The following is a 22371-nucleotide window of genomic DNA, read 5'->3' on the forward strand; positions in this document are numbered from 1 at the left end:
GTAGGATGAATTTGACCAATTTTTTTTCATCTAGCACTAACATCAGGTCAAACTTCCAATTTGTTCAATACTTTGGTTTATGACCAAGTACCTGCAGAACTAATGCCATTTACATCAGCCTCAGCTGCACTTTGTGTTAATATCAGCATGTTAGCAATTTCATTGACTTTTTTCAGTACTTGATTCATATACAGTGTATCTTCATTGCATACTAAAATGCTGTAGAGTACTGTGACATGGTGTACCACTCATCCTGTTACTCTCACAAAAACAGTGTTGACCGCAAAGCACATTCCCATGAGTAAAGAACAAGGGAAAGAACAATGTAGATTTATTTTGCTGATACTGTGTGCTGCTCTGCTGAGGTGTGCACATGTAAAGCTCAGGTACAGTATACTCAAAACATGGTCAAATTATAAGTGATATATCATACAAATTAAGTTTTTTTTCTCTCTCTAACAATACAAACCACCAATCCTGAGATCACATGACAACTATGGAGACAAATAAATCACTATTTAGAGGCTGCACATTTTCTGTTTGATTTGACATTTTGTCCCCTATGAACCGCCTCCTTGTCTGAGAATGGTGCGCAGTACTGCCAGCTGCTCTGACAAACTAAATTTTATATCATCATTAACTTTGCATTATGGTAAATCTGTTTGACAACCCTTTCCTAGTTTTATCAACAGCAAATCTTTACACTACAGGTGTTGACTGAGTTCTGACCTCTTCTTCTTCTCACTGTTTTGCAAGTTATTGCTTTGAACTTGTATTTTCCAGAACACAGATAAACAGGTAAGCACTTTTCCATATGAGAATGGGTCTACAAGCAACACGCATCTGCAGTTATTGTGTCAATATTGAGTTTTCTTCCCCTGTTTCTTTATCCTGTGCAAAGCTTAAATGTCATTACAATTTCTGAAATTCAACAAAAGTGACTGAAATTCAATTATAAAAGTAATATTTTCTCAAGATACAATGTGATTTTACAGGCTATGAGAGTGTGCATCCCCTTTATTATATAGCCTATTTCACTAATGGTGATAATGATAGTCATGAGAATGACTGCAATGGCTGCAGCACAAGTCTAAAAACAACAAAGCTTTACAATCCAGCCCAAAAGTTTTCCGCCTGCAGCTGAAGCTAATGAGCATTTCCACTGAGGTGTCATAACTGCAGTCATTAATAATTTACGTACTGCATGCAGTGCTTTATTTGCCTGCATTTTGTTCTTGTCAATACCAATTTGCAGCTCTGCTTTTGTTTCCATTTTAGCCTGCAGTATGAAAACCTTTTAATTTCATTTTAGGTTAAAACTTTGTTTTGAGCACACACACACGCACACACACAAACACATAACTGTTTTATCAGTTATGCAATTTGGATCAATAATCACACTTTTTTAAGATGTAAAAAATATTTTAAATAGCATGTGGCTATCAGAGTATTCTTTATGCAGCTGCTACCGTTATTATTGCTACTAATATTGCTATCATAATCAACAAAGTACTGTACCTTCTGTATACTTCATTGTCATTATCTACAGTTCCAATACTTCTGGTATTATTACTGCTGCTATGCATCTCTGCTTGTGTGCTCCTTCTCTCACGCCCGACCCCCCTCTCCCTCTTTGTCTGTCTATCTTTCTCTCTCTCAACCCAACCGGTCAAGGCAGATGGCCGTCCATCTTGAGCCGGGGTCTGCTCCGAGGTTTCTGTCTTCTAAAAGGCAGTTTTTCCTCGCCACAGTCGCCAAATGCTTGTTCATGGGGGGAATGTTGGGTTCTCTATATCACAATTTAATTAAAGAGTTTGGTCCAGACCTGCTCTAATTGGAAAGTGTCATGAGATAACTTTTGTTGTGAATTGGCGCTATATAAATAAACTGAATTGAATATGCAGAGTGTAAAGAAAAACAAAGGTGTGAAATGCTTTGCTGTCGGTTTTGTTGGCAGTCTGTCAGAACCTAAAGACTGGGCCTCTCAATGTTAGGTCACTCTGTGACAGATCAAATTGTGATAAGCATAAACACAACAGTTACCATTACCATCTCCTCACACTGGGTGAAACTGAAGCAATCCCTGTGTGGAAATTGGGTCGTTACATGAAAGGAGAGGCTAGAGCAGCTGCACTGATGGAAGTGCCTGTGATTTCACGGCTGCCAGTGCTGACAAGTATCTACTCAGTTTCCTGTCCAGTCATAACATATGAATGTTAAAAAAAGCTCAGCCACTTTTATTTTGCTCTGAGAGGCACTACAGCAGGGCTTTTCAGACATTTACATATCAGAGACCCCACACAAACACACATTAGCCCACTCAGTTGCACCAAGTTTAGCTTTACTTCCACAAACCCCAAAGGTAAAATTTAGATTGTTTCTGTAAACACCGAACAGCCTAATATGAACATAAAGAAAATAAAACTCCTCTTGTGATTCACAGGTTTTTCTTTTTGGTTTTTTTTTTACTGGTGATATGAATTCAACCTCGAGTGTGAAAAGAAACACCACTGCAGTATTTTCCCCTCAAAACATCATGATTAATGCATTCTCTCTTGTGTTTATCAGGTGTGTTTGAAGACATAATTTTAATTAGAACACACTAACAAGTTTTTAATTAGAGTAGATAGATTGCAAAACAACACAAAAGCAGCTTACTTTATAATGCAAAAGCTAAAGAAAACAGCAAAGTGAATTTCATATTCTAATTTCAAAGTATAAACCATAGGAAAACAATGGGAAATTTATTTGTCTATTCTATTTATGTATTTCTTTATTGGAAACTGCTGTCACTTAATGTTGTCTGAAGGCAAATATATAGAAGCGCACTCTGGGTTGTTAATGGGAGTTTAACCATGATGGGGGAGTTGTCTCACCTTGCAGCAGGGACGTGGCTGTTGTCACAGTCTCTGGTACACCGTCCTTGCTGTAGATGGACTGGAGAAACTCGGGAATGCAGTCATTTTCATCGACAATAACAACACGCACCTGAGAGGGAATTGAGGAGGGGAGTGGAGGAGATTGAAAGATAGAGACAAGGAAGAGGGGTTGGCGTGAGTAAGCAGTATCAAGTCTGACCTTCATCACAGACCTTCCACTTCTTTTTCTTCTTCATGGCAAGAAAAAAATATTGAAAGCTGAACAAAAGAACACAAGTTTTGCATACCATGTGCCTTGTACCTGTGCCAAACTGTACACCGGAGGAAAAAAGAATTTATATCACACATATATCTGGAACAATTTACTTCCCAAAAACTGCTTTTTAAGAATACAAATGAATATGGAGTTTCTATATTTGAGTTTTCATACATGTTTCCCTAATGCTGTTACTGTATCTACATGGGCTAAAACTGCCCAGGCAATCACAAGTGGAAAGGCTGGAGATTAAAAGTCAAACTGGGTTGGTGTTATGAAAATTTAAATCTGGGATTACTACTTCAGGCACCATCCGGAATTGGTTTTCTTTGGGTCCTGAGTCGTTTTTCATCTCCAAGTAACCCAAATTAACCCTATCCCCAACCAAAAGGAAGCCTCATCCCAACCTTCTCCAGAGGCATGCCCTGACCCTGATCTCTCTGGTTTATTTACCCCTCTTCAATGGGGCTGTTGCAGTGTCGGCACTGTGATCCCTTCTGTAGATCAGCAGAGAATGCAATCTCGTGCAGTTTTTTCAGAGGCCCTGAGCTAACAAATGAGAGTGGATCAGTCTGTAGAGATGAATTTGTGTGGTGTGAGCAATGTAATGCTGTTCAGTTCATTAGGGACATTAAGCCAAACGCAGCATCTTCTACCAGATGTTGACTGCCTGCTCGCAGCTTTCAGGAGGAATAAATACAGACATGGGCTGGCAGGCGAGCCTCTCTGACCCCCAGCCCCACTTCTATTCCAAATAAACACACAAACACTACAGATCACTCTCTGATAAGCACACAGATACACACTGTGAGTGGTGTGTAAATAACATTGGTATTAAATCCTGGTAGGTAAGATGAAGTTCTGTAATATCAGTTAATCCTTCAGCAAAGATCAGCTTCGAAGCAACGGACAACAAAATAAAATCTGACCATGTCAACTCCCTGACGTGATTTGTGTGTGTTTGTCAGTGACTGTTAATCTTTGTTTGCCTGTGAGTCTTTGTGTGTGTGGTTGCATACCGGAATGAGGGAGCCTGTGTACCAGTTTTACAGGAAATGGCGAGGCTTTGGCAAGATATATGAACGTACAGTGTATGCGAGTACAAGGCTCAGGCAAAAGCGAGATTGAATGAGAAGAGAGGGGAAGTCAGCCGTAATAAAGCGAGATGAGCTCAAACACACGTACTAAGACGCGTGGACGCACGCGCACTTCGGGCAGCTGCAGGCAGGTCTCAGGCTGGTTAGGTAACTAATGGTGCCGACGAGCTATCACTCCTGGAGGGAGAAACTTGGAAACTACCTGCAAATTAAAGTCATGCTCAGTGACTCCAGTCCACACAAATACACCGCCTCTGTCAGCTATTTTGGCAGACAGACAGACTTCTGAAAAGCCAAATAAAATCAAAAGCCAAAAAGGAGAACTAAACAAACAAAAATGGTGGCACCATTTCTGTAGCCTTCTTTAGAACGCAAATTAACATTGTCATAGAGTAAGCCTTAATAATACATGTTAAACCATATGATGATTAGTTTATGTTCTTTATTTATCTTATGGACAGCAATTACTGTACGGAAGCAGTTATTGTCAGTGGAATTTTGGTTCTCAGGCTCCTTCCAATGATGCTCATACAAAATGTGCAGAAGGAAATCAGACAAGTAAAATGAGAGATGAGAAAGCCAAAGACAGAGTATTATGGTGCATGTACAGTGCCTTGCAAAAGTATCCAAAAAAATGGCATTTTTCGTGTTTTGTTGCAACAAAACCTGGAATTAAAATGGACTGTTTGAAGGTTCGCCTCATTTCATTTTCAGAATATGCCTCATTGTGAAGCAAATGACTTCTTCAAGTCTGACCACAGATTCTCAATTGGATTTAGGTCTGTGCTTAGACTAGGCCATTCCAAGACATGTTTCCCCTTTAACCTCTCGAGTGCTGCTAAAGTATGCTTACGGTTATTGTCCTGCTGGACAGTGAACCTCCATTCCAATCTCAAATCACTGGCAGACTGAAACAGGTTTTGCTCAAGAATATCCTAGTATTTAGCACCATCCTTCTTTCCCTCAGTTCTGACCAGTTTCCCAGTCCCTGCTGCAGGCAAAACATCCCCACAGAATGATGCTGCCACCACCATGTTTCACTGTGGGGACGGTGTTCTTGGGGCGATAAGATGTGCTGGGTTTGTGCCAGACATAACGTTTTCCTTGGTGGCCAAAAAGTTCAATTTTAGTCTCATCTGACCAAAGCACCTTCCTCCATACATTTTGGGAGACTGCTCACATGCTTTTTGGTAAACTCAAACTGTTGTCCTATTTTTATCTTTAAGTAATGGCTTTTTTTCTGGTCATTCTTCCATAAAATCCAGCTCTGTGGAGTGTACGGCTCATTGTGGTCCTATGGACAGTTACTCCGTCTCTGCTGTGGAACTCTGCAGCTCCTTCAGGGTCACCTTTGGTCTCTTTGTTGTGTCTCTGATTAATGCCCTCCATGCCGCGTCCGTGAGTTCTGGTGGGAGGCCCCCTCCTGGCAGGTTTGTTGTGGTACCGTGTTCGTTCCCATTGATGATGATGGACTCGATGATGCTTTCGGGGATCATCAAAGATTTGTATACTTTTTTTATAATTCAACCCTGACATGTACCTCTCAACAACTTTGTCCCTGACTTGTTTGGAGATCTCCTTGGTCTTCATGGTGCCTCTTGCTTAGTGGTGTTGCAGCCTCTGGGGCCTTTCGGAAAAGGTGTATATGCACTGACAGATCATGTGACACTGAGAGTGCACACAGGTGGACTTTAAATCAGTAATTATGTGACTTTTAAAGGTAATTGGTTGCGCCAGAACTTTTGAGGGACTTCATAGCAAACGGGGTGAATACTTGTGCATTTGCCAATTTATTTTTTTTTTCATTCTTTTTTATCTATTTTTCTCACTTCACTGAACCATCTTAGCCTATTATGCGCACATCCATTTAATAAAATTCAGATAAAAAAAACAAACAAACAAAAACATTTAAATTACAAATTGTAATGCAACAAAATAGGTAAAAAGCCAAGGGGGGGGGGGGTGAATACTTTTGCTTTTTTTACTTTTTAAAATGACAGTAATGAGCCAGAGAGTCAAGAGGAATGAGGCTATCCCTGAGCAGCAAAAACAGGTTGTCTGTGATTGAGGTCTTTAACAATCCTGTTGATCTCTATCCTACACCAATGGGTGTAGTGTTCCCCCATGGATGGCAGCTCTGTCCAGGTGATGTGCTGAGCATCTGGCAACGCAGCCTGTTAGGATACCCTTATTGCTGCACCTGTAGAAGTTGCAGAGAATCCTACAGTCCATGCTGAACCTCCTCTGCATGTACAGGAACAAAAATCATTGTCTCATTTTCTTAGTGATGGTGTTGATGTGGTGACTGCAGGTCAGGTCCTTGCTGATATGAACTGAGAGAAGTGTTGAGTCTCTCCAGTATAATCCCACTGATTGAGACGGGGGCATGTCCAACTCCAATCACACAAAGCAATGTTGAGCCGTAGCTCTCGGATTTTAGAGAGCACAATGGTACTGAACGGCCAATTAGTATAGTCAATGAACAGCATTCTCACATATGTGTTCTTCTGGTTCAGGGAGAGGCCAGTGTGATGGTGTCTTATATAGATCTGGTTTACAGGATCAACATGAACCATTCACAACAAAGGAAGCAAACAGGATGCATATTCATTGTGTCTCCAATCTGAGCAGTCTCAGGACAGCTGCATTCTTGTCTAAAATTAAACATATTTCACAAAAGTTATTAAGTCTTCAGCAAAACTATGTTTATGTTTTAGCATGGTCAAGGGTTGTCATTGTTTTAGATCAGTCGGCATTTTCAAAATTTTTCTAATTACATAATATGATTTGGCATTAGGACAGACCGAACTTTAACTTTATGCTCTCAGTTCAATTCTGGCTGTGGAATTTCACTGCATTCAGATGAATGAATGATGAATGATGAATGATGTACATTTCTTTAGTTTTTATTTGTAAGAAGAAAACCACAGGAATTCATTTGCTTTTATTTTAATCTCTAAAAACTGAATAAAATTATTTACTGCTGTTGATGGGACTATGATACCAGAATGAAAACAGATAATATCTTAATAAAGATATACAACTATCAAAATACAACAATCAGCAATGATCTCAAAATGTCTGTATTTATATTTGGGAGAAAAGTGGGCTTCCTTTAAATACGGGATGTTTTAGATGCATGAGACGCTAAACACCAAGTCAGAAAAGACTTTATTGCCATGTAAGTGAAGAGGTTTCACATTACTAGGAATTGGTCTTGGTGATTGGTGCATACATAGAACGTAACAAGTAACATATAATTGAAGAATAAAATAAAAATAAAATAGAATAAGGTAACACAAAAAAAAAAGTAAAATAAATAAATATGTTTCTGTGCATTACACATGAAATCATGAAAACAAACAGTACAGCCATATGGTTACATTTTAAAGTAGTCATCAAAAACAAGGACCTCTAGAGTAACTTCATTAATTTTTTTTCCTAAATGTTGTTTTTTTTTTTTACTTGTTATCCTTCAGTGGTCTTTAAAGTCATAATCCTCAAATCCTTGTGCAGTCTATTGCACAGCAGTTCTTTCATTTCAGCTGCGTTTTCAGTGTTTTCTTTCCATGTGAATGCACCGATGGAAGAAGCTGACTGTTGCATGTTTACCACTGTGGAGGGAGTTACTGTAGCATCCCATCCGCAACCTCCATTAGTGTCAGCACTGCTGTTTATTTTACTAAGAGGAAGTTTATTTTCTAAAACACTGAGGAATGTATGAAAGTGCATTGCAGTTATGAGCATGCAAGCTGTCTTTTATTAAACTTCAACTTGTATAATACAAGTTGTGTAATAATAAGGAATTTAGGTGAGGCATTATTTTGCTTACCTCATAAATTTTACATTCTAATACTCGTCAATGGTACATGTTTAATATGAATTGAACACATTCAGACATTCTGTGGCAACTCCACAATTATTTTAAGCCAATCATATTGTCAGAATGTGGTGTGGTATGGTGTATAAAGTATGTAAAGTAGTATATACTTTGTTTGTCTGTTTATTTCTTTTTAATGATTTATCTTCAAGAATATATTCATCAATTACACCCAATACAATATCTAATAAACAGTGTTTTGACATGGATATATTTATATTTTTCTGCCTTTCGGAAAACTAAATCTATTTAACCAAATATAAGGTGTAAAATATAATATATATAGGTGTAATATATATATATATATCTATACATATCTATATATAGATATAGATATAGGTATATTAACTGGAATTATATTGACATAACAGCAGTAGTAGCAGGGAATAATATGGAACAGTGTGGATGGCGTCACTGCTATATATCAACCACGAAAAAATGGGTTATCTTAATAAACCGCAAGAATGTAAACTCATTTGGGACACCCCATCCACTGAGCACTGAGCATTGGCCAGTGAAACGTTTCAGACAAAATTCTGAATATTGCAAATTGTTTTTTTTTTTCTTTTAATATTTTTCTAGAAAAAGCACAACATAAAAAGTGTATGACACTTTAAAAAAAAAAAAAAAGAATTGTCCTAAATGCACAGTATAAGGTTTCTGCCTCTGGGACTCTCAAATAACTTGGTATTTGACCAGGATGGGTATGATTTCACAGGACAATTTGATGATCTAAGTGATGATCTCATCTCACCCTTTGATCTGAGTGCACGTTGGTTTCCTATGATACGTATATTTGTTATCACACCAGAGGTGAAAGAGGTACTCAGATCTTGTGCATAGTTGACATAGCCCGTCGCAAGTGAAAGTCATGTATATATACTGTTTCTGGAGTAAAAGTATATCTAATAATATCATATCATAATTTATTTGCTGATTGTACTTGATGTTGTCATCGTAGTAGTTATCAAATCTGCAACGTAAAGAGAAACTAAAGTTGTCAAATAAATGAAGTGGAAGGCACAAAATGGAAAGGGTCTTCAGAAAGCAAATCGTGCATAAAGAACGAAAACAAATCAAAAGCAAGAATTTGGATCCAGGTAACTGGAGCTCATGTTCCACATGAAGCTTTACTGACTTTTTATTTCTAGACTTTGTGAATTTAAGATTTTGGCAACAAAATTACAATGTTATGTTGAGGAAAATATCACGGTTTATGATAAAATAATAAGTCAGTGTCGGCTTTTGGTTTGACAGGCAACACCAACAGCATCAATCACAAAATGACAATAATAATAAAACCAATAATGATAATAACAGACGTGAGGTCTCAAGACAAGACAACCCAATGTGAGGTGACCAGAATGCAAACCAGGCAGACAACACTGTATGATGCAGGATGTGCTGAAGTACACTACATAGACAAAAGCATCAAGACACATTATTAGACACTACTTGGGGCTGTTTTTCAGGGGTTGTACTCAGCCTCTTACTTCCAGTGAAGGGAAATCTTAATGCTTCAGCATACCAAGACATTTTGGACAATGCTATGCTTCCAACTTTGTGGCAACAGTTTGGGAAAGGCCCTTTTCTATTCCAGCATGACTGTGTCCCAGTGCACAAAGGAAGGTCCATAAAGACATGGCCGGAGGAGTTTGGTGTGGAAGAACCTGACTGAAAGAACTTGACTGAACTGGAACTTGTGGAAGAATGTTACTGGCCCACACAGAGCCCTGACCTCACTGAACACCTTTGCTAGAGGTCTCTCAATAAAAACAAAAGATTTACATGGCTTGGGCGTGTGGGAGTTGTGGTCTTCATTGTTAACCTCCAGTGCAGATAAAAATCTATCTGACGTGACTCAGACTTGGTCACTGGTTAATGCTTTAGCTTTCTTCATATTATGTCTAGTCACATTTGCCAGCTTCCCACCTCACTCTCTGACTCTCCCCTGGAATTTATATCGACAGGCAACCAAATTAAAAAAAAATTACTGATCTGATTTGAACATTGTTGGATGCATTTGGGATAACATAAGTACACAACTTATTAAAATATATAACAAAAGTCCTGTCATTTTTAGACATTTTAATGTGAAAGTGCTACATACTATATCTTCATAATAAAATCAATTATCTGTGCTATCTGGTGGTTGTAGTGAAATGTACCAATAGGGGCAACTGTAGAGGCAGGGGTAGCAGTCTAAAAGGTGTTGGCTTTTCAGGGATGATGAACCTGTACTTGTGGATGTCCATAAAATTCACCTTGGCTCCTGAGGGCAGGCATGGGCTGGGGCCTGGCTCCCCATGACACACACCAGTTTCTTTCTTTCTTCCATTATTTCTCTCTCTCTCTCTCTCTCTCTCTGCTCTGTAGTCCATTGGGTCCCAGAGCGGAGCAGTTGAGGACAGATGGTTCAGCAGGACATGTTTTAGCCTGAGGCCAGAATAATGATGGAAACCAGACCAGATGCATCGATGCCTGCAGCGGTCAGCCGCTGTTCTCTCTCACTTTCTGACAACATGAGGAAGTCATTGAGAATTCCAGAGCAGTCATTCCAGACTGACAAGTCTGTTTGGTTTTGAGCGAATATTATAATCATTCTTTTAGACTTAAACCTGACATGTACAGTTGTCTTTTAGGTTTAGAATTTTAATGCACTTTTGCAATAAATTCAGGTTAAGGGGTCACCACAATAACCTGTGTACATAACACTGATGAGTTCAAAATGTCTCTCATTAAAATAAAGAGAGAGACCAACCAGGCAGTAACACTCACAACTCTGATCATGCATACAGCAACTTGAAATCAATTTAAATCAAATCTAACAGCATTCCAGCCCTTTCAGCACATGCCCAACTCAAGAGTAGGTTGAGGTTTTTATGATCAAGTGTGGTTATTTTATTGTCTGCAATGTATACTAATCACCACTGCTCACCATAATTCAACAGCTGTCCTCCAGCTAACTATTACTGCATTGGGTCACCAATTTTCCCCAAGAGCTTGACATTAATTTGAAATATAGCAGATCAAAGTCGGCTGTGCTGCACGAGAAACAAATCAAATGACATTGCACGGCTGGTAGAAGACGTATTAATTTGAAACTTTGTCAGATATTGTTTGAAGTATTCTGCACGACTGTAAAATTTCATGAGACCATCTTGTAATGTCAAAAATCTTTAAGTATTGATGGCCACCCATTCATTGAATTTGACAGTGGAAATGTGACTTGGAATTCACAACACACAAACAAACCTCTGCTGCACTGCTCATGCTGTCCAGGCCCTCACTGGCTCGCACCAATAGCAAATAGCGATGCTGGTCACCCTCGTAGTCAATGGGACGGGTCAGGCTGACTTCAGCAGTCTCTGCTGAGATGGAGAAGAGACTGCTGGGATTGATGAGAAGGCTGTAGCTGATTGGTTTCTTCTGGAAGGACACAGCAGGTGTGACCAGGAAGCTGGGCAGACATGGAAGAAAAGTACATTGACTGAATTTGCAGCAGAAGAGAGCAACAAGTATTCTAAGTTTGCAGTTGTTAACTGTAAGGCTTCATATGTGCCATTAAAAGGCAACACCAAGAATAACAAATTGCACAACAGATGTTGTAAATGTAAATGACTGTGACTATTATGCTGTTGCACTTTCATTTTGCCAAGAGCTCAAGGTGCAACTCAAAGCCAAATATAGAGCAAAAGAAGAGCTCCTAAGAATAGATTAGACAGAAGTATCTAAGAGCAAAGAAAAGTAAAGTGAAGGGTAGAGTGTAGTACAGTAGAATCTGCACAGTGTCCATCGAAGGAGCACTGAGTACAGTAAGAAGGGGTGTTGGATGTTAAACGTGCTATGAAACTGTTAGATGGCGTTCCAGATGAAATCAATGTAAACAACAGACTGGAAGATCCACTTTAATGGGTCTTCAAATGTGTCAGTCAAACAAAAGAAGCTGCAGGGGAAAATAAGACCAACTCAAGGACACTAGTCCAAACTGCGCCACCTTAGGCAGTGCTGAGACTGTGTATATGTGTGTGCAAATCAATACTTGAAGGCAAGGCTGTCACTGGGGTGCTGCATTTCATACATGCTAAAGGCAAAATGTGTCATATAACATGGACATCTATTTAGCGGTTTCTAAAACAAAGATTTGTTAAAACCGCAAGAGAAAGAAAGAAATATGATGTGTGCACGTAATGCGCCAGCGATGAATTCATCTTTTCAAACACATAAATGATGTAAAACTAACTAATGTAATGTAATGAATGGATATCAAGCATGCCTGTGGTAGGAAGAGAATGTTTATGAGAAGTGTATGTGTGCATACATGTGTGAATATGTGAAGGTTATAAAAGTATCTATGAAGAGATCTAGAGAAGGAATTCAGGTAAGAATCATTAATGTTGTGTTATAATCCTAACACACATATATATTGTGGAGATAGTTCCTTAAATATCACCAGGCTTTTTTTTCTATCCCTGTGTGTGTATATGTAAACTCACGGCTGTCCTTCAGGGGTATTTTCCGGTATGGCAATGGTGAAGGAAGCATTTGTGAACTGTGGGGGTCGGGCCCCAGCCACCACAGAGACGACAGCAGGAGCACTTCGGCTGCCTAGCCGGTCAGCAGCCACCACTGTTAGCAGGTACTCCCTGTCCTGCTGTAGGGGAAGGCCTGTAGTTCGTACCTGGCCACTTTTCCTGTCCACTTCAAAACGCCCATCACCGCCTGAAAATGAAAGCAGTATCAGTAATATTGCTGACTGGTAAAACTGCTCATAAGTAAAACTGTTTGACATGGAGGAGCAATACAGAAAAAAAAAACAAGACACTAGACACAAGACACAGAAATCAAAACAAACCAAACCAAAAAAAAAAAAAAACAGCACACAGATAAGTATAGATTTCAATAATATGGAATAATATGACCCTTTATTTACAATAGGCAACTCACCACATTGACAAGGCAAATGATATTTTCAGAAATAATTTGAAGGAATCAGTGAGAACACTTAAAGATAAGAAGTAAGGTGTTAAGGTACACTATATAGACAGAAGTATTGGGACACCTGGCCATGACACCAAATGGGACTTTAGTGACATCACATCACCATGGACATTGGTGTGGTGTTGTTCCCCTCTTAGCGGCTGTGGAAGCTTCCACTCTTCTGTGAAGGCTTTCTGTAGAATTTTGGTGTGTTTCACTGAGGGTTTTTTTGCCCATTCATGCAGTGGAGTGCATGAGTGTGGGGTTGGACACCAGGGTTGGGGGGGCCTGGCCTGTGGCCTATGTTCCGGTTCATCCCAGGGTGTTTGATGGGGTTGAGGTTAGGGCTTTGTGCATGCCAGTCAAGTTCTTCCACAGCGTACTCATCTGGCCATGTCTTTGTGGATCTTGTTTTGTGCACTGGGGCACAGCTGTGCTGGGGTGTAGGATGCATTAACATTTCCCTTCACTGGAAGTATGGGGCTCAGCACAACCCCTAAAAAACAGCCCCATACCACCCCTGAATTATATTATAATAAAGAGGTTTGTCCCAATACTTTTGTCTATATAGTGCAGGTGTAGATGTAATTCAATCAAAGATGTTAGCGCAAGAGTAGTAAGGGTGTGTTCAACTAAAAGAATGAGCATAAATGAGGTACTATAGAGAAGGAAAGGATTATATCATAATGAGTTTATTGCTGTTGATTTTGATCTTTTAATTGTGAGCTTCATGTTTCAAGCTGAGAAGCAACATGTAGAGAAGCAACATGATACTATGAAAAAAGAAAAGAATAGTGAGACACATAAGATTTGGACATATAACAGTATTTCTTATAATGGCTCAGAGTCAAAAAGTCTACAAGGCAAGAGACCGTGTAAATATAGCTGACTTCAAGAGCTGCCAGAAAATACTGTAAATGCTGAACATGCACCAATAAAACGATAAATATGACAGTCAGTTTTCCAGGTTGTTGAGAAGTGAAATGCAAAGAGCAGGGAGACGAGATACAGGGATGTTAAAATTCATGAGCTATATGTAATGTAAACGGCTATAATAAGACTGTTTTCCAAACTACAATGGGTTTCCTCATTGTTTTTTATCTGGGTATGAATCGACCTCAGGAGGATGACTTAGCCTAAACTAACATCATCAACAACAACAAACATCAATGTTTATTTTTCTTTTTATTTCTTATGGCACTTCATTCTCTGTCACCATCATAGAGAGAATTTGAAGGCCCTGTTTTTGTTGATAGTGGTTTCACAGTTTTCAAAATGTGGAGACAAAATAATAATATGGCAGACAACAAAAGAGAAAATTGTTTTGCATAGCTGAAAATGAGTTACATTACAGTAGACAAAAGGTGGGAAAAGCTTACTAGCTCAGTAGAGGCTCAAATTTCAAATAGCAACAGAAAGTGACCGAATTATGGACCACGGAACGCATTTAGATTCAAACATGTTGTGAAGACTAATAGAGTAATTCATGGTGTGGTGACAATCACTTGAATATCAACATAATCAAAATCATTGAGCTGGTATTGGACTACTGATGTATGTCTATTAGTGTGTGAGTTCAGTGAGAGAAACAATACATTCCTTTTATGTGTTCACATATTTGGCAAATGAAGTTGATTCTGTTTGAAAAAAGAAGCTACAAATTTTAAAACTTGGATGCTTCACACACATTCAACCTCACAGCTCAGAGGATCTATACAGTCAGCGCAGTTTTACGGTGGACACCCAAGATCAGTGTCACCAATTCAGTATCTGAGCAAATGTGAGATATGGTCACAATCTGACTTTCTGTTCCTGAGTTACGGTGTTGAACAATGAACAGAACACATCATGATGTCACATTGAAGCTGAACTTTGACCTCCCATAAAATATCATCACTTCATCGTTTTATGTTAGGCATTTGTGTGAAAATGTGTCATAATTGTGTTATTAATGAAAAATAATTTGTGTATGAATTGTTATTGCCAAAAATGTTTATGAGATCACAGTGACATTCGGCCTTTGGCTAGTCCAAATGAATATTTGTGCCAGATTTGAAGAAATTCCATAAAGGCATTCCTGAGATACAGCATTCACAAGAATCAGATGACCCAAAAACATAATCCCTTCGGCCACGGCTCTCACTGGTGCAGAGGCCTAAAGAGTGTAGACCGCAATAGGTCCATTCTCCTTGTATTATACACACACCAATAATGAAACCCTCATCTAAATTCAAGAAAACTAATTCAGCATCATTTTGAAGAGGAATCAGCTACAAAAAAAAGTGCAATTTTGTTGATAAAACTGCTTGCTTCATTATGATTACTAGTTAACTCTTCCCTTCTCCTTCATGTCCCATCATTTAAAATGTAAAAATAAAAATAAACTACCATCAGACAGGAAGTATTCCACTTCGCCATTGTTGCCTTCATCACCATCTTGCGCATAGAGCTTGTAGACCAGCGAGCCTGCAGGGGCATCAGGGGAAACCACGGCGAGGTAGGGAGCAGGAACCATGCTCCATTCTGGGACATTGTCATTTACATCTGTCACAGTCAGCTCCACTCTGACCAAGTACCACTCTGGACCTGAAGAAAGGTAAAAAGGACAAGATGGCAGCTGAGAGAGGGTTGATCATAGTGTCCAGTTTTGAAGGTATCACGTTCACATGGTGGTTCAACAATAATTTAAAGTGTATGTGAAGAAACATGTTTAAATACAATAAGCTTTAGGAACACACTGTTGCAATTCCCCTACTGTTAGTCAAGGAAGACGTTTATACTTAAAGTAAAGCTCATAAAGCAAGGCTCCATGTACAGTTATTTTATACCAAACAATGTTTGTGAAATTTGGAAGGATAAGTGGAAACAAATGTTGTTTTCATAATGAAATTAACTACTGTTAACAAAGTGTAGTGTAAAGTGTAAACAAAGTAAATGAAGTTGTACTTGCTCCATGAATTTTCCCTTAAAATGTTAAAGTCTTTAATGTATTCTATTTTTTTTTTGTCTTTGTGAGTTATTAGTCTGAGGCCATACAGACTAGCTGGTTAAGATCACAGTGCTCACAAATCAATAATAAATTAGAAATGTGAACAATGCTGACATCAGTATAAAAATACTTCTCTGCTAAATACCAAACCATTGCTTCTCAAACAACACTGAATTCCAATTAAACAATTAAGTCAGTGGGACTGTGACGATAATTGCATAACTGTGGTCGTGTGATTCCTACTGTGGGGCTGAACTCATTACCTTCATCTCCACTAATTGTTTTGTAGGCTCAATCTCATCTTATTCAACAGTATGATGCATTTGAGGTCAGAGCTGTCACACATCCTCAGTCAGGGCTGTAATCTGACAGGTCGACAGACTCACCCAAAAGCAGCAACATTAATTTACAACACAGAAAAATGGTTAAGTAATCAGAGACATGCAAAGTGTTGGAATGGATATGGAAGAAAAGACACTACAGTTACAGGTTACCAAGCTTCTAAGGGGATATGATCACACAAAAAACCAACATGAATGGCATTATGGTACCATTAACCTTCCTTGCTCAGCTTTCAGACCTCACTTCAAGGCTTTTCTTGGTCTTGAGAAGCTGCAGCAATTATTAACTGACATCCTGTAGCCTCTGCTGTACATTTACTGCAAGACTGGCAACTGCTATGCTTTTTCTCTGCTCCACTCTCATTCATGATCACTGCTTGCTCTCTCACTTAACTCTCTATGAACTGTTAAGATACTATGTTTTAAGGTATTTAATAAAAAATTAGCAACTACTTTGATGTAGTTTCTCACTTCATTGTATGAGGATTTTCTGACTTTTGAAATGTTGAGATAAAACAGGCAATCTGAAGATACCACTGTGAGCAGGATTATAAATTGTGATGATTGGCAGATTAATCGTCAATAAATAAATATCATTGGTTGCAGCCACGAACCACCTGGGGTTCCCTGGATTTGCTGTCTACTACACAGAGCAAAGCCTTGATGCACTTTACACATATTTATCATGTCTTCTCCTGCTGTGGTGACATGCTGATTAGGTGGAAAATAGACCTTTACACAACTGCAGTACAGACTCTTTTTGTGCAATAAATGAAAGCTGAAGTAACAAACAGGTATTCAGTCATATGCAAATCAAAGTGCAGCATGAATTTTCAGTGTTCACAATTAATTTTTTTTTAAAGATTTGTTTGGTTTCCTTGAAAAATACCCAAACAGAAACAGTATGTGCCAACTATGCAAAAATTACTTCAATATTCTACTCTTATTCCCTGACACTGCCTTCTCTTCAACAGTAAACTCATTTGATTTCTTTCATGAATGTGTCATGTGGCTATCAAATAACAGAAATATGACCAAGGAGAAACTTAGAGGAGGCCACCTCTGCATGTCAACTAGTAATTATAATCAGTGCAGGGCTGTCTGTAGCCCTAGTAAACACCAATCACACTAACATAGGCAAAATGCACGATGGTTCTACACAGACCTCATAAGTACACCCACACACACTCACATGCACTCACATACACTCACAAAGATGCTACACAGCAGTGTTTACTGGTCGCAGCAGGGGACAGAGAAGTAATTTCAGTCCTGGAGTCAGAGGATTGCTCTCAGCTGTGTCAGTTTTTGCTACCTGTTGAAAAAAATAGCTAATTCTTATTTGGATGGTTATTTAACTAAATGTTATTGCTCTACATATGCACTGTTCAGAGTGATCACTCTTCTTTTTACATTTTACAGTTATTATATTCAAATACACGTGGAGAGATCAGAAAATACCTTTATGTGCAGGACTGTACAGTAAATGATGAAAGTGTGGAAGGTGGTTAGCAACAGGAGAGCAGCAGAAAAAGAAGTATTTCCAGAATAAAAGAGCGCAATCAAGTAATACAGAGCACAGCAAGACAAATGCGATGAGTGATTACATGTTGTTAGTTGAGTGTAGCATGAGTAGGATTTAAGAGTGAAACGCAGAGGCTGAGAAATACTCTGTGGTTGTTATAGAAACAGCAGAATGAGAAGTGGAAGGATGGAAGTATTAAGAAGAGAAAGAAAGAAAGAAGAAAAAAACCACTGAGCAAGCAATTGCATAAATCAATGGCATTAGAGAAAAGAGGGAGTGAGGGCACACTAAAAAGAAAAAAATAAGTGAACAGAAGAGCGAAATTAACCAGCCACATCTTAGCAAAAATACAGAGCTGCACTTGACTCTGGAGTTTAACCAGTGTATTTGTTGATGATCTCTCTCTCTTGGCCCTCCCCACCTCCTTCCCTCCACCCTTGTGGTCGTAACAGATTCAAAATTAATTGGCAAAAGGACAATGCAGCTTTGGGGAAAAAGGGACAGCATTACCCGGATAATAAATCACTGGGCTAATATACACAGTGCTATGCCAAAATGCATCTTACAGATACACACAGAAAAATACACACACATACCTTTCTCACTAACAATCATCAGTGGATTAGCGCCTAATGAAGGACCACAGGGAGATACAGCTTGGTGCTATTACCATCCCTCACACTAATGCATCTCATTGGATCTAATGATATGTTGCAATCCATAGAAACAGTGGGACCTACAATTACTATTAATGCTACAGAAGGTTTTTCCGTGCCCAATGACCTTCTTCTCCAATAGCTTGCAACTCCATGCACTGCGACACCTTCATTTTCTCAACATGCTAGCTTGTTATCTTGTTCTCAGAGCACATACACAGGGCTTTTCCTACCTGTCCAGCTAAAAGATGGCCGCCTTTGTGCTATTGGCCACCGCTTTTGTTGAAAATCCCGACAATAATGCAAAGACTTTTATTCTATGCCTAAACAACTGTGGCTTATTTCAGTAATCGTCTTGATTCGCTTGCACCCGGCGTGCGCATTATGAATGGCACTCCACTGATGAGGCACTGAGGGAATGACGGTTTCTGCAAGGTCAAGGTAAGAGTTGAATTGCTGTTAGCTGTGAGGCAAACAAATGTGTGTTTGAAATGAAAGCTAGTTTTGCTTATGTGACAGAAGCTAGTAGGACTTTGGATATTGAACTTAAAGAGACTACTTTTTGAGGGCCATTACTCGACAAATTATTTTAGAAAACAGAAAATGAACATTCCAGATCCAGTGGCATCTTCTCACTCTGCTCCTCCCAGTGTTGGCAGGAAGAGGATGGTTAGCTCATTTCCAGGGTTTCATTTGGGGTCCATCAGTAAATTATTGGTTATATGACATACATCCATCCATTTTCTATACCGCTTATCCGTACATGACATACAACCAATGTTATTTTCACCACCTATGTGCTGACGTGCTCATATTAGTGAAAATTATATGAATCCCGGTCTGGGCCCTTCTGTGCGGAGTTTGCATGTTCCCTGCTCCCTGGCTCCCGGCTTCCTCCCACAATACCAAAAACATGCACATTAGGTTAATTGGCTACTCTACATTGCCCCTAGGTGTGAGGCCCTGCGATTGACTGGCGGCCAGTCCAGGATGTACCCTGCCTTTCGCCCGTAGTCAGCTGGGATAGGCTCCAGCCCCCGCAACCCTAATGGATAAGCAGTATAGAAGATGGGTAGATGAACATTTTTCTTCTCAATAGCTTCCATTCCATTTCTTCATTTTTTCCAATCAGACTTGGTGTTCTTTTATCAAAAAGATAGAACCAGAAGAAATGCACACAAAAATAATGCACATCTGGAATAAAGTTGGATTTCTACTTATTTTTATGTTGATTTCAAAAACCGCAGCTGCTGCTCAAATTCCAAAAGCAATAAAAATGACCTGAGTGATTAATTAATTCTTAAGTTAGACACTGATTCAATGTTAACTAACTGCATCTCAACAGGTTTGCCTTCAAGCTTTCAAGGCGGTGAGAGCAAATGAAGTGGAATCAGTAAATTTCTATGAGAAAAACATCTTATTAGTTTAGCCACTTAAGTAAAGTCAGAAAACACTTGATTTGAGTCATGAATGATGAATCAGTGATGAACAATGAAAATGTGATCTGATGCTTGAGATACATTAGTATGCTCAATACCACTGTCAGCTTGAAAAAGGTGTTATTTATCATGACCTTGGACTCATCCAAAGTGTCCCTATTAATGATTTGTTTCCAACTGAAAGCTAAATGTAGAAGTTTTTATACTGAAAACAGAGTTGATGCTGTGAGCTTAATCTGGGTTAAGTAAGGATAAGCACAACAGCAACTAGTCCTAAAAAGACAAATGCTGATACAGTCAGTGTTGGAAATGGCCAGATTTTTCTCTTACACATGAGAGAGCTTAAGTTCACCTTGCTGATCTCTCTTTCTGAAAATTCATGACATATGTCCTGCTGACAGAATGACTGCTATTGTTTTCTAGGGCTGCCACCTAAATGTCAATGATTCAAGTCATCAGTCGAGAAGACTCTGAGTCAACTTATATTTTGTCACTGAAATGAATGCACTTTTGTTTTACAGCTGAGTCAGTTGTGCACAGACCGATGCAGGAGCAAAAGCACAGCACAGGCGTTTTGCTAGAAATTCAGTTTGGATGGTCCTTTTATTTACAGAAATTAACATTGTTTAGCTTCCTTTGACAGTTTCCAACTAGTCTCCCTGAAACAGAGACAACCAATGTCGTTCTGTGGAAAGGCATGTCTGGTTGAGTTGAACAATTTCTAAACATCTTTTTGCAACATATTCATTGCCAACATATTATTTACCTGTGACAGTTTGTATTATTACAAATGGCACATGTAGACATCAGCTGATAAGAGGTGAGCATCACGTTACTGTGAAGTGATATCAGGTGTGGTATGAGCAGGATCCACACTTCTGCTTTCTGAATGTGGAGAAATGTGATGTTTTCACAATGTGAAAAGTTTTCTCTGATGTAAGAGAAGGGTATATAACTGTGCATGGAAAAAATCCAAAGCTATTGGTTTTACTTAAACTGTATAAGCTTTCACACATTGAAAACTGCAATGTAAGGGCAACAAAGACAGTGTTAAGGAAAAAAATTAATCGATCAAACAAACAAACAAAAAAAAACTTACTCTCCTGTGAGTAATTGAGTTTTGTTCCACCTCTGAGCAACTTCTGCTTCACTTACGCTTAAACAGCAATGTATTATGCATAAAAAGTTTCTTTCATTGATCCTTCTGGAAAGGGGCACCTACCAAATACACCATCTGTCCAAAATTCTTGTGTTCAATAAGCCAATCATAATTTATAACTATACTGCCCTTTCCTGCTCACTGTACCACACATCAGGTTAAAGATGTGAGTAGAACCTGACCGTAAAGCCAGAAAATGGACTTGTAACTGACTCCAGGCTGTTTTACAGTCCCTAAGCCCATTCTCTGATTCTCTTTTCATGAGAACCTGCTTAACATTTAAGCATAGAAAATAAAAGCTTTAAGCACATTTCTTTTGTATTGTTGCAAACATCCATCAACACTACAGCGAGTGGGAGGGATGAGGGTACAAGGCTTAAAACTTCACATACCACACACGCCAGTCCAGCATTTTTAGTTGTTGGACTGTTCTTTACAGTACACAGAGCATTCAGAAAGCATTCAGACCATCACTTTTTAGCATTTCATATTGTAACCTCATACTAAAATTGATTATTTCATGTATTTATAAATGCAGAGTTAAAATAAAAAGTATAAAACAGGATTTGGCAAGTAATTACAAATTAAAATTTGGCAAAAGTCTTGAAATATCGTTTTGTGCTTTTATTACTAGACTGCGTCTCTTCCTTTCCCTGCCTGCCGTTCAATGACAAGAATAATTAAAAGACCAAAAACCAAAGAAACAAAACAAATTTACTGCAGACTTTTTACAGATAATGATTAGCATCACTTACTGATCAAACGTGAGATGTAATATTAAAGATATATAGTATGTGCAATGATTTTTGTTTTCATTTTCTTAGGAGACCTGAAATGTTCCAACTTGTCCTGCAGCTGATTTAGTGACGTTGCTCACACAAGTAGCCAAAGCAGAGATGACCTGGGCTGATCCAGGCAGTTGTTGATTGATCAGTATTGGCTATATAATTTAATTCCTGATCCCCTCAGTCTTTGTTTGTGTGATTCAGCAGTTCAGCTACCAGGCAACACCTTGGCAGCAACCTAAATAGACAACAGTAGATTAGGACAGATGATATAAAGCCTTCAGAGCTGGATTATGTACAATATTCTGCACTTTTTCTACTGCGCTGCATTTCAATCAGTTCCATTATTTTGAAAACAGACACCTAATATTTTGTTTATGGTTGC

General features: G+C 38.8%; 1 protein-coding gene across 1 annotated transcript in view; it reads right to left on the reverse strand.

Annotated features, from left to right (window-relative positions):
• Positions 1-22371, reverse strand: part of si:ch211-186j3.6 (neural-cadherin) — a 250361-nt gene that overhangs the window by 157260 nt on the left and 70730 nt on the right. The window contains exons 2-5 of the mRNA XM_046396664.1: positions 15481-15678; positions 12609-12834; positions 11368-11572; positions 2877-2988 (exon numbers count right to left, since the gene is read on the reverse strand). Of these exons, the coding sequence (XP_046252620.1) occupies positions 2877-2988; positions 11368-11572; positions 12609-12834; positions 15481-15678 (741 nt within the window). The remainder of the gene's footprint in view (positions 1-2876; positions 2989-11367; positions 11573-12608; positions 12835-15480; positions 15679-22371) is intronic.

The sequence above is a fragment of the Scatophagus argus genome, chromosome 1 (assembly GCF_020382885.2).
Source record: "Scatophagus argus isolate fScaArg1 chromosome 1, fScaArg1.pri, whole genome shotgun sequence".
Lineage (NCBI taxonomy): Eukaryota > Metazoa > Chordata > Actinopteri > Scatophagidae > Scatophagus > Scatophagus argus.